The following is a 13,709-nucleotide window of genomic DNA, read 5'->3' as shown; positions in this document are numbered from 1 at the left end:
CAGTTCAACAACTGAAATAATGCATGCTAGCATGTTGCCAACTGTGGATGCATAAAACTGTCCTCTTCAGACTAAAACCAGATATAAACACATATTCTGAAAGAACAAATAGACGCTTGTTATTTAAGCGATGGGGATGGTGAAGGAGATCCCCTTTGTTGCAAGTTATTTGAAATTATTCGGAAAGGGCATAAACATAAAAGCACAGGGAGAATATTTGGATCAAAGAATATTTCATTATAAACCTGTAAATGGAGTGCTAGGCTGAAAGCCAATTAAGACAGCTCTTTGCCTAGATAATCAAATGTGCACTCACAATTACAGTGTACAAATGCCAAATCTGTACATGCTGTTTAAATAGCTGCACCTAGAAATTGAACATTGACCACAAATCTGTTACATTCTTTAAGTCTGAATGCTCACATCTTGAATCAGACCCTATTAAAATATCACAAGATTAAGAAGGTTGTACTTTTCTTTTTTGTGTGTGTTTTAAGACAGTAAACTGAGCTTATGTTTTCAAGCTTTTTTTTTTTTTTTCCTATTACACTAGGAAGTTTTTGCTTTTTGCAATGAAAGACAAAAGGGAAACAGGAATAACGTTAAAACTCACAATGAAATAGTGAAACTTTAAACAGATCAGTGCTGATGGTCGTTTCTCTTTTTCAGAGTTTCTTTACAGATGAAGACACAAATTTAATGAAGAAATTCAAACTGTATTTAGAGGATAACTGGAATAAATGTGATATGGTGACCATCTTCCTTTTCATAATTGGGGTAACCTGCAGGTATATACATCTGTTTTATGTGATGTGGTCAGCTTCAGGAGCTTGGGCTGCGTATGCCAGTTGACAGGAGAGTCTCACGTGCGTGTGAGGTCAGGGTATGATATTTACAAATTTTGAAAAAAGTTTCTGCAATAAAAGCCTCTACATTTCTGTTGAAGATGTTGCTGCAGAGACCACAAAAGACATATTGCTATTTTCAAACACTTGTACAGAGAAGCTCTCCTTCTCATTTTTTTTGCATTTGCCTTTAGTCACTTTAATCACTTTTTTGCTATGTTTGTTTTGTTTTAATGTCTCATTTCAGCTGAGACAGAGAAGTTGGTGTCTCTGCATCTTTGGGTTACTTCTCACCAATGTACAGATGTTACATTACATTTTTCTTACAGCTGTAATGACTGACATATGCAACCACAACCCTGAAGCACTTGCCTTTTCCTAACTAGACTATGCCTGAAAACCAAGTGTAACATTTGAGAAAAGACTTCTCAGCAGTTCTTGCTTAGATCTGGTATTTTGTTTCATTTGTTCTTCAGGATGCTGAATTCAACTTTTCAAGCTGGCCGCACGATACTTGCCATTGATTTTATGGTGTTTACCCTTAGACTTATACACATTTTTGCAATTCACAAACAGCTTGGACCAAAAATCATAATTGTGGAAAGGATGGTAAGTGTGCAGCCTCTCTCAGATAAATACTTGTACTGTGTAAACATGGAGAACAGGAAATCTCCTTACAAAGGAAATCAGTTTATAATGCGTCTTTATATTTTTAAGGCCTTTCATTTTGCGTATATTGCTTTATTTATCAAGAAAATTAGATGCAGTGAGTTTCAAACAGATCCATCCAGAGAGCTCTGTAGTGTATTAAGTTAGCCTCAATTTACTAATCCTTGTACTTTAGCTAATCACTTACCCTTTGGTCTGGCAAATCAGTGGTAGTGTCTGTGTCTTACACACTGCTCTTACTCCTATTTCATAAACTGTGCATTTGGAACAAAGACCTCAGACAGACAACAAGCCATTTACAGAAGGGCAGGGCATTTACTGAATGGCCATGCTGTGCTTTGGGAAATAGTTGACATTATTTGCAAGAAGTGTGAAAAGAAATCTGAGAAAACTGATAGTTGCAAGTTTCCCACGGGAGTTGTTCTTACTTGTACTGTGTAACTCTAAGCTACAATGAAAACAGCACCTTGTAAGCATATGTTGGAAGATGCTGATGAAAGATTTTTATTTATTACCACTCTCCTGCAGGAAATGAGACATTAGGACTATATTTACTGTGCTTGGGTATAGGTTGGAACTTTGAAACAGCTTTTTATTTAGGCATGTTAATCCTCTAGGCCAATTAGTGCAAGGTAACTGATTAATAGGAGTTCATCTAATTGTAAATGCTATCATAGATTCTACAAATATTTGACTTGTGACTCAAAGCAGAGCTCAGTAAAAGCTCTACAGTCTAAACAAGCCTATACATTGAATAAACGTAACTACCAAGCTATTTAGATCTGTCTACAAATGCAGTAACTGAAACTCTAACATGACATTTGCTTTGAGTAGCAAAAGGGTAAATGGCAAATAAATATTTGTTCTTGCACATTATCTAGTTTACAGCATTAGCAGACTTCTACTGTAAGAGAACCAGGCAGATCTACAGCTCCCAACTCTTCCTGGCAGCATACCAAAGTAAACCAGGGCCCAGAACAAATATGGTGATATGTCTACTATGTTAGCATCTGAAGTCATATGAGATAACACATGGATTAAGAAGATGCAAATAAGAACATAAACAGTAGCCTAGACAAAACTGTAAAACGGGACCTTTCATCTTCCCCTCATCCAAGCCAACACAATACTTTAGCTTCAGTAGTTCAGCGTTGAGCCTTACATCAAGGGAAAGAACAGTGAAATTGACTTCAGTAAACAGCATCTTATTGAAAGGTTCATCTGGTGGGTTTAAGCAAGATCATTTCCCTTAAATAGGGAAGTAAACCAAGATTGTGTCTTACCGTCTTTCTCCTTTTTAACCTTGATACAGAATTGCTGAGATAAGTCTCATAGCTGTTAAAATGGCAGTTCAATGCCAGTTTACGAGGAGACAGACTGCAGTCAAGAAAAAATATTTCCAGACATACTGTTGCTTTCTGTTAACTGTGACACTACTGCAGTCCTGCAGTACTGACAAACTTGAAATCATCCAGAAAACAAAATAGATGGGTGGAAGTCAGAGAGACATGAACTATGTCTTGCCTGCCTTAGATACTATAATTCTTAATGGAACTTGTAGTAACCTCCTGGAGGTCTGAAATGCCTATGCTTTTAGGTACTGTGCAACCCTATTATCTAATTGAAATGAATCTACAGTCCCTAATGAACTCTGTCAGATTAGATGGGAAGAGGATGAAGTGTTCCTCTTCCACCAGGGAAAAATTACTGCATTTGAAATCCATATTCAATGTTTAAAAGTAAGTGTTTCTGGATTCGATTACTTCTGCTTCTGTAGAGAAATACAATGTTTAAAAGCAGGAAGTCTTGAAAAGAATCTCTCAAATGCATTACTTAACTTGAAAACCCAAGACAGGAGCTACCCAATCCTTGCAGTCTTCAATGTCTGCCCTATCCATGGTTCAGAATTCATTAATGAGTGCTGTCATCCAGGATTGACTGCTGCTGCAGACTTCTTGTAATTCACAGCTAAACAGTCAATGGTACTGTGAGATCTCACAGAAAATCTGCATTTAAAACAGATTACTTTAAAAGATAAAATGTTTCATTTTTAAACAGTAATCAATTGAAAAGCAAGGTTTTAATTTAAAATATGCCCTTATCTAAACTAGCTAACAAACAAAAATGCTGGTTATGGACCAGAAGCAATGGGGTAACAGCAAGGTCAAGAGAGAAATCCTGTGCATGAAACTGTATTCCACCTCCTTTAACCTAAACAAGCTTGTAAAGAAACAATTACTTGAACAGTTTTCATACCAAGCTACTGTTCTTTGATTATGCTATCAGTCATTTGTCCTCCTTTTCTCCCTCCCCTTTTCTCTTTTAGATGAAGGATGTTTTCTTCTTTCTGTTTTTCTTGAGTGTATGGCTCATTGCCTATGGTGTGACAACTCAAGCTCTGCTTCATCCTGATGACAATCGAGTGGAGTGGATATTCAGAAGAGTGCTTTATCGTCCCTACCTTCAGATATTTGGCCAGATTCCACTGGACGAAATAGACAGTGAGAAAACTTCCCCTAACTTTACCATTTTTGAGTGCACACTTCCCTAGCCAAAGCTTTCACGTCACTATGATATAAATAGTGCATTTGCAAATGGAGATAATGTACAGTGTGAAATTATATTAGAACATGAGAATTGGCCCTGTTTAGAGAAGCTGTCTACAATATTCGCACAAGGATTTGCAGTTGAAAAAGGTTGGCATACCTTCTTTCACTTCAATCCATTTCTGCTCAGCTTAACCTAGATCCAGATAACCCTTGTGTAAACTGTAATAACGACATCTCCATATATTTTGGCAGTTGTTTAATATGACAGCTTTACAGCAGTACTGCTCTGTCCATAAGCAAACACTTGTGTTTTAGAATAAATATTTCTCTGGAGCATTTATTTACTCTGGAGTTAAAGTTGCCCCAATCAAATAAAGCTAGTAATTGTATTTGTGCTACATTTCAAACAAAACAACATAAAAATACTCAGAATACATGGAAATGTTTGGACATAAAGGTTTACAGGCCATATTTCTGATAGAGAAGCAGGTAAAATACAGAATAGGTCATCTCCCAAAGAAGTCTGATGTAGTGTCACAGAATTTAGCCAGAATAACAGTTCTGAATGTTAGTGACAGTACTGAAATGGGATTTACACTTGAAGTAATATAGATGAAACCAAAAAATCCCATAGGCAGCAAACTAGAAAGCATTCTTTCATATTCACCCTGCTTAATAAGAAAAGGCATATGCCTTAGAAAACTGAAGTCTGAATGAGGCAAGAGAGCAGGGGTATGATTCATCTCACTTAGCTTTAAATGCCTACAGTTTAAGCATCCACAGCACAAGTCACTCTTACTCCCACTAAAGTAACTGGTAAGAAAAAATATTTCTGGAATAGGATTAATCTCATTTGAAAATAGGTCAGATAAAATATCCCCTAGAAGTGTCTGTTTCTTCCCATTGGGGGTCCAAAAGGTGTCTTCATATACATAAATAACAGATTAGATGGAAGGGAAAAAAAATATTACACGGACAAATTCCAGAAGGGAATCACTTGTACTGGGATGTTCTTGACCTTACTCAGTTTCTTTATAAAACATATGGAGAAGGAAATGGTTAATGAAGGCAGCAATATTTTCTGATGAAACAAAGTTACTGGGTAGTAAAGACTAAAGCTGACACCTAAGAGTTGCAGAAGACCCTCCTGAGAGATGAAGCATCAATTGAAATTCAGTGTAGATAAATATAAGGTAATGTGCCTGGTGACAGCTGTAGTGACTTTTCAGATAACTCTTTGCATTAACAAATAAGATCACAGCATTACCTGTGACTGTGGGGAAAGGCATTATTGGTGAAAAACTGGAGAACAAACAAGCAAGTATGGCTACTTTAAATCTGTAGATTTAATTCATTACATGATAGAACTTCCTGAAAAACAAAACAAAACCAAAAAAAACCCAAACACCTATGATTCTTAAGCCCAGTGTAAGAAGACTTAGATGAATGATATGAATATAACCAATATAGAGTAGTTATCTTTTCCTCCATAAGTTTTAAATGATTTCAAATGAAACAAGCAAAAGGAGATTTTTTTTTTTTTACATACATAACTGTCAGCCATTTAATTGCTGTATGATGCTTCGAATGCTAAAACTGTGCATAGACTGAGAAGCCAGTTGGAGAAATTAATCAGTTTTTATTTGCCCTGAAATTGCTATAAAATTCAGTGTCTTAAACTTCAGGAATAATTTGTAATTCCTGCCCTTTTCTGTTGAACGTAAGAAATTTTCCTCACCAAAACGCAAAACTTTTGTCTCCACTCTAAGAAATACGTGTGGCAGGATTTGTCACAACTATATTTCTCTACCTCTCTTTGCAGCATCACGAGTGTTTCCCCGGAACTGTACGCTTAATCCATTGCAGATTCTGCAGGACAACTCACCATCATGTCCTAACAACTACGCCAACTGGCTTGTCATACTTCTGCTGGTTATCTTCCTACTAGTCACAAACGTTCTCCTTATGAACCTCCTGATTGCTATGTTCAGGTAAGAGTGATTTCAGCAGGTTTCAAACAGAGATGGCAAAAGTTCAACTGAATGCCAGAGTTTACTACATTGCTGTTGGCTACTCATTTTGGAATACACTAACAGTTTTCCTAATATTATTTGGGGGTTGATAGGTAGACTTTTATGATCATATAGTTGTCATTATCTTTACTCTAGCCACATTAAAGACAAGAAGAAGCATCTTCTACTGTAAAAAAAAATCAATTAAACATGCATAGAAGGGTGTGGATCCCTGGCTGTGCTGCAGGAGAAGTCCACAGGTGCAAAACAGCTGTAAACTTGGCAGAATTAACAGCGGATAATCTGCACAAAGGGGAAACTCTTAATGTCAACATGATTAATGATGATTGGTTTGGTTGAAGAACTGACATGGCATGTTTGCCAATCTTGATGGAGTGAATTGGAATTACCTTTCTTTAAAAAAAAAAATACACTAGTATTTCTTTAACATTTGAAGACTGCAACTGCTATTATTTTAATATCTAAAAAAATGCACAATCTTTAGTTTAAATTAACACTACTTGCTGACCTTCCTGCTCTTTTATTAAAGGAAACTTGGGGCTGTATTTTGTATTTGTAATGATAAGCTTGTTGAGATAAAAACTGTAATTTTTTCTTTACAGTTACACTTTTCAAGTTGTTCAGGGCAATGCAGACATCTTCTGGAAGCTTCAGCGCTACAATCTGATTGTTGAATATCACGGACGGCCTGCCTTAGCACCACCATTTATCATTATTAACCACATAACTCTGGTTCTCAGAATAATCTTCAACAAAAAGGAACATAAAAAAGAACATCTGGGTAAGTAGCTAACAAATGTCTATTAACTGGAGACCCTGATGCTGTTTCAAAGGTATGCTGCATAAGCCAAACAGAGGAGCAAGTAAGATTTTCATAAGCTAAGAGCCATAATTGATTATCTTTAACAAAAAGTGCCAGGAGAATACACATGACAAATTAATGTTTATAACATAGCCTGTACTATAAAGTTTCCCACAATGTCTTTCTTTGTGCAACATAGTTATGATACAGAACTGGTTGAAGGGATTTGATTTCTGAAGAAAAAAATGTATAGTTTGAATAAATTATAACCATTTATTTGATCTGCTCTTAAATTTTAGTAATTAAAAACGGACAACCCTGAAAGTGCATATGAAGTCTGAAATCTGCTGGGTTCAGTAGAATTTCCCAATGCACAGATTACAGAGAGAGAAAGAATACATTTAGAGAAATGATCATCCCCTTAAAAGTTGTCATTAAAAAGGAGGATGAAGTTTAATTAATAACAGAAGGCATTTAGAAGCTTCCTATAGTGACTGCAAACTTGGTATATATAGTTTAATGGTGTCTGATAACAAGCCTATTTCCTCCTCATGCACAGACTGATAATGGGCTTTGGAGCAGAATTGATGTTCAGAGCCCTTAGACTAAGCTTCCTGTCACACACACACCTTCTGGCTATTAAGGCGCATGCACTGCTGAAGCTTCTTCCCCTCCAAGAAAGCAAGTACCTGCCTGATCAGGGTCTAACCTTGGTAGTATTCGGAGCACGCAGCAAATGTGCTCTTGTGCTCTTTTAACAGACTTTAGGAAGATACATAACTGGTATGTTCAAGTTATCTCTGAAACTGAGCTCTTCTGTTGGCTGGGCCACTTGGTTTGCTTTGTAAGATGACAACAACAGCCAACAGATCTACACTTTAAGGTGGAGGGATTTTTCACAGTTCTTTCCTATTTATAATTGTTCTAATAAAGAAGCTTAGATGATAAAGTGCATCTGAATGTAAAGCTTTGCTCATTAAACAGTATGTGAGAAGTCCAGTAATGTCCTAAATGAGTTTAAATGGAATCACTGAAATTGGCCTGTGCTATTCTTCAGAAAACTCAGGACCCTTATCCAGCTGCAAAAGGTCTATCACCTTCCATCACAAGAAAAAAAAAATGTAGAAAATACTTATTTTACAATAAATCTTCATAGCCTGTCACTCCTGCAATGGCAAAGCAATACTTGATTTTTCTTTAATTTAGCAGCCTTTCATTACATAAATTACTATAGGGAAAAAGGGAGCAAAATACAGTTCTTAATATCTTTTTTCCCCCCTATAGAAAGAGATCTTCCAGTTGGCCTAGATCAAAAAATCATAACCTGGGAGCTGGTACAAAAAGAAAATTATCTTGTAAACCTTGAACAAGAAAGGAAAGAAAGCAATGAAGAAAGGCTGAAGGCCACATCTAACAAGTATGTTATTATGAACCATATTAAGTGAACCTTTCAGGTCTTCAAATTTGCATGAGACAAATATTCGGGTACTGTAACACTTATATGAGGAGACCAACTGGAACGCAGTTCTTCATTGCATGAAAAACATGACAAGGCAGCATCACTTCAATAATGAGAAGAGTCTTTCACATTCCTGAAGTATGTACAATTACAGACCTGTAAGCTCCAGGCAAACTTGCAGTCAAGCTCAAATGAAAATCATATTCATAAAGAAATGATGGAAGAACAGTTCTTTTACTGTACTGCAGAGCATGTACTTCCATCCCCTGTAGGAATACAGCAGTACTGGAAACAAAACATTGATCAAAATCCTGTGAAATTGTTGTTTCCAAAACAGAAAGAGGTTTAGACTTTTGAATGAAAGTTTAAAATCTCTGGAATTATCCCCAGCCTGCAAATACAGGAGAAGTACTATTTATGGCTTTATGACATAAGACTAATGTTTTGCACAAGAAATTCCTGGTATGAACTCTGGAATTAGATTTTATTAACTGGATCTCCATTTCAATATTTCTCTAGAATATCTTCCCAATAGGAATATCACCTAAATTGGTTTAGTATTCTGATGAATTAAAATACAAAATTATTACTTGGAAGTTTACTCCTTTAAGTGAGACACAAGATAGATACATACAGGGAAAACTAAAACATCTAAGACAACACGAGAAGCCACACAGCAAAGCCTTCTTTGAATAAGCTTTTAACACCTGGTTCAAGTGTTTCGTCTTACAGTAAATCTGATTTCAAATGGAGTCACAGTGGGTGTGAAAGTTGTTACAAAGTTCTGCTGTAATCTTCTTGTGCTGTGTTTTCTTTCTGTGCTTTGCCTTTCAAAACATTCATCTAATTCATAATAGCTGGAGTCCAGACCAGCCCACTTGAGTATATTATTGGGAAATACTCTTCTCCCTCTAATCTAACAGACTCTAAATTCATAATAATTTAGATTATTTGGTTTTAACTTTATGCTCATACACAAGTCACTGACAAAATACAGGATTTTGGCCCTAAGAATAAGCAAGAGCTTAATTGCCCAGGTCAAACAATAAATAAGCATGTAATTGTTTCTAAACAAAGGGCATGATTTCAGATATAGCAGAGACTGAAAGAGGTTCAGATGACCACCACTAATCTTATTTCTCAGGTGTCAGCAAACTTACTTGTGTATTTGAAATCTTACAGAACCCTCCAAAAGCTATTCACTGAACTCTGCAGTAAACCAATTCCAAAATACATTAGATACACCCAGCAAAACAGCCTTTTCTCATAGACCTGAGTGCAACATGACTTGTTAAAGGGAAAATTTTAAATAGTAGTTAGGACAAAGCAGAGAGGGATTTAAGGAGTCTTTGGGGAACTGGATGCTAGGAATAAGAAACTGATGGGAGAAGAGGTAAATTATGTAGAAGATGGGTGAATAATTTGATTTGGAGGGACCATATTCAAGTTCTCTACATGGTCCCTTTGGACTGCGTGGAAAAAGGGATTTGAACATCAAATCAGTGTCTGAAAATGAAACCTTAAATACATCAAGTGGCTCATCAGCCCTGTGTTAATGGAATAAATATTATGGCATAAATTTTCATGCTAGAATCAGTTTACATTTGGCGTGGATGGACTAATAAAGGACTAGAAAGACAGAGCTGGACCTATGGCTCTTTACTGCAGTCCTTAATTTCCACATCAGAGGGGACTGAGCGGCTGCTTTAATCTGTATGAGTTTATGAGGAGCCCTTGGGCAGTATGCATGGGAGAGGTATGACTGAAATGCTGCTCTTTTCAGTAAATACTTACAGGAACCCTTGAAAAAGACAGAACTTTTAGGGGGCTCCAGGATATCCCAGCAGCACAGAACTGCAAGCAAGGGGTCAAAGACATAGTAAGTTACTCGTTTTTTGTGGTTTAGGATTTCATCTGAGGCCTCTCCTTTTCACTCAGCACATCATTTTTGTTTCCACAGGGTGGATAATTTATCTAAATACCTTAGTGGGTTGAAAGAACAAGAAAGGCGGCTTAAAGTCATAGAATCCCAGGTAAGTAATAGCTTTGTAGGCATTTACATTTATATCAGATTTAGGATTTCAATGTTTCTTTCATTTTTTGTGTGGCCATTTTTAATCACTGCTGGTAGTATTTGATGGTGGTTTGGTACCGTGTTCAGGGATAAAAGGATGAAGAAATGGATCTGTATTATGACTTCATTTTCCTTATTGTTTTATCCGTAATGATAACTACATAAAGAAACATTTCTAACCTCTCATAAAAAAGAAAAAGAGGAATACAGCATTTCCTGTTCTATTTTGCTAGTCTACTTGAGAAGTGTTCACTTCTTACAGAATCACAGAATCACAGAATCTCTAGGTTGGAAGAGACCTCAAGATCATCGAGTCCAACCTCTGACCTAACACTAACAGTCCCCACTAAACCATATCCCTAAGTTCTACATCTAAACGTCTTTTGAAGACTTCCAGGGATGGTGACTCAACCACCTCCCTGGGCAGCCTGTTCCAATGTCTAACAACCCTTTCAGTAAAGAAATTCTTCCTAACATCTAACCTAAAACTCCCCTGGCGCAACTTTAGCCCATTCCCCCTCGTCCTGTCACCAGGCACATGGGAGAACAGGCCAACCCCCATCTCGCTAGAGCCTCCTTTAATATACTTATACAGAGTGATAAGGTCACCCCTGAGCCTCCTTTTCTCTAGGCTGAACAAGCCCAGCTCCTTCAGCCGCTCCTCATAGGACTTGCTCTCCAGGCCCCTCACCAGCTTCGTCGCCCTTCTCTGGACCCGCTCAAGCACCTCGATGTCCTTCTTGTAGCGAGGGGCCCAGAACTGAACACAGTACTCGAGGTGCGGCCTCACCAGAGCCGAGTACAGGGGGACGATCACCTCCCTAGCCCTGCTGGTCACAGTGTTTTTGATACAAGCCAGGATGCCGTTGGCCTTCTTGGCCACCTGAGCACACTGCTGGCTCATATTCAGCCGACTGTCCACCATCACTCCCAGGTCCTTCTCTGCCTGGCAGCTCTCCAGCCATTCCTCTCCCAGCCTGTAGCTCTTCTTGGGGTTATTGCGCCCCAGGTGCAGGACCCGGCACTTGGCCTTGTTAAACTTCATACAGTTGACCTCAGCCCATCGGTGCAGCCTATCCAGATCCTCCTGCAGAGCCTTCATACCCTCAAGCAGATCGACACACGCACCTAGCTTGGTGTCATCTGCAAACTTACTGAGGGTGCACTCAATGCCCTCATCCAGATCATTGATGAAGATGTTAAAGAGGACCGGCCCCAGCACCGAGCCCTGGGGGACGCCACTAGTGACTGGCCTCCAACTGGACTTGGCTCCATTTACCACAACTCTCTGGGCCCGGCTATCCAGCCAGTTTCTAACCCAACGAAGCGTGCGCCAGTCCAAGCCAAGAGCAGCCAGTTTCTTGAGGAGAATGCTGTGGGAAACGGTGTCAAAAGCCTTGCTGAAGTCAAGGTAGACCACATCCACAGCCTTTCCCTCGTCCACCCAGCGCGTCACTTTGTCGTAGAAGGAGATCAGGTTCGTCAAGCAGGATCTGCCTTCCATAAACCCATGCTGACTGGGCCTGATCGCCTGCTTGCCCTTCAAGTGCCGCATGATGACTCCCAAGAGGATCTGCTCCATGAGCTTCCCTGGTACTGAGGTCAAACTGACCGGCCTGTAGTTCCCCGGGTCTGCCCTCCGGCCCTTCTTGTAGATGGGCGTCACGTTTGCTAGCCGCCAGTCAGCTGGGACCTCCCCCGATAGCCAGGACTGCTGATAAATGATGGATAGGGGCTTGGCCAGCTCCTCTGCCAGTTCTCTCAGTACTCTTGGGTGGATCCCATCCGGCCCCATCGACTTGTGCACATCCAAGTGCCGTAGCAGGTCACCAACCAGTTCTTCGTGGATGGTGAGGGCCACATCCTGCTCCCCGTCCCCTTGCACCAGTTCTGGGTACTGGGTATCCAGAGAGCAACCGGTTTTACCACTAAAGACTGAGGCAAAGAAGGCATTGAGCACCTCCGCCTTTTCCTCATCTCTTGTAACTAAGTTTCCCCCCGCATCCAGTAAAGGATGGAGATTCTCCTTAGTCCTTCTTTTTGTGTTGATGTATTTATAAAAGCGTTTTTTGTTATCTTTAACGGCAGTAGCCAGCTTGAGCTCCAGATGAGCTTTGGCCTTCCTAATTTTGTCCCTGCACAGCCTCGCTACATCCTTATAGTCCTCCCTAGTGGCCTGCCCAATTTTCCAAAGATTATAAACCCTCTTTTTCCTCCTAAGCTCAAGCCACAATTCTCTGTTGAGCCAGGCTGGTCGTCTTCCCCGCTGGCTCATCTTTGGGCACATGGGGATAGACCGCTCCTGTGCCATTAGGATTTGCCTCTTGAATAGCACCCAGCCTTCCTGAACCCCTCTGCCCTTCAGAACCGCCTCCCATGGGACTCCACCAACCAGTGTCCTGAGCAGCCTAAAGTCAGCCCTCCGAAAGTCCAATACAGTGGTTTTACTGGTTCCCTTCCTGGCCCCGCCAAGAATAGAGAACTCCACCATTTCGTGGTCACTCTGCCCAAGACTGTTCCCGACAATCACATCCTCCACCAGTCCTTCTCTGTTTGTGAAGAGAAGGTCTAGCAGGGCACCACCCCTGGTAGGTTCACTAATCAGCTGCGTCAGGAAGCTATCTTCCACTTTCTCCAGAAACCTCCTAGACTGCTTCCTCTGGGCTGTGTTGTGCTTCCAGGATATGTCTGGGAAGTTGAAGTCCCCCACGAGTACAAGCGCTGACGATTTCGCAACTTCTGTCAGCTGCCTGTAGAACTCCTCATCCGTCTCCTCATCCTGGTTCGGCGGTCTATAGCAGACCCCGACCAGGACACTAGCCTTGTTGTCCCTGCCGATCCTAACCCAAAGGGACTCGATCTTGTCATTCCTAGCCTCGAGTTCTACAACATCGAAAGACTCTCTAATATAGAGAGCCACACCGCCACCCCTTCCATGCTGCCTGTCCCTTCTGAAGAGCCTATAGCCAGGCATCGCAGCACTCCAGTCATGAGACTGGTCCCACCACGTTTCCGTGATGGCAACCAAGTCGTAGCCTGCCCGCTGCACGATGGCTTCCAGCTCCTCCTGTTTGTTACCCATGCTGCGTGCATTGGTGTAGATGCACTTCAGCTGGGCCTTTACCTTATCCTCCGGCCTTGCCACTGCTCCCCCTGGTACAGCCCCAACAGTCCTCGCTCCAGCCCCATCCCCCTTCTTACCTAGTTTAAAGCCCTATCAATGAGCCCCGCCAGCTCCTGGCCCAGGATCCTTTTTCCCCTAAAGGATAGGGACCCGT

General features: G+C 40.3%; 2 protein-coding genes across 3 annotated transcripts in view; one reads left to right on the top strand and one right to left on the bottom strand.

The window, feature by feature from the left end:
• The window catches only part of KCNQ1 (potassium voltage-gated channel subfamily Q member 1), a 408,405-nt gene that overhangs the window by 389,939 nt on the left and 4,757 nt on the right, over nucleotides 1-13,709 (bottom strand). The window lies entirely within an intron of this gene.
• The window catches only part of TRPM5 (transient receptor potential cation channel subfamily M member 5), a 53,143-nt gene that overhangs the window by 36,487 nt on the left and 2,947 nt on the right, over nucleotides 1-13,709 (top strand). For both annotated transcript variants that reach the window (XM_005019759.6, XM_013099790.5), the window contains exons 18-24: nucleotides 670-788; nucleotides 1,322-1,454; nucleotides 3,841-4,015; nucleotides 5,886-6,054; nucleotides 6,699-6,877; nucleotides 8,183-8,315; nucleotides 10,318-10,390. In XM_005019759.6, the coding sequence (XP_005019816.1) occupies nucleotides 670-788; nucleotides 1,322-1,454; nucleotides 3,841-4,015; nucleotides 5,886-6,054; nucleotides 6,699-6,877; nucleotides 8,183-8,315; nucleotides 10,318-10,390 (981 nt within the window). The remainder of the gene's footprint in view (nucleotides 1-669; nucleotides 789-1,321; nucleotides 1,455-3,840; nucleotides 4,016-5,885; nucleotides 6,055-6,698; nucleotides 6,878-8,182; nucleotides 8,316-10,317; nucleotides 10,391-13,709) is intronic.

This window comes from Anas platyrhynchos, chromosome 5 (genome assembly GCF_047663525.1).
Source record: "Anas platyrhynchos isolate ZD024472 breed Pekin duck chromosome 5, IASCAAS_PekinDuck_T2T, whole genome shotgun sequence".
Classification (NCBI taxonomy): domain Eukaryota; kingdom Metazoa; phylum Chordata; class Aves; order Anseriformes; family Anatidae; genus Anas; species Anas platyrhynchos.
Note: the sequence above shows the minus strand (reverse complement) of the source record. Positions and strands in the feature narration are given on the sequence as shown.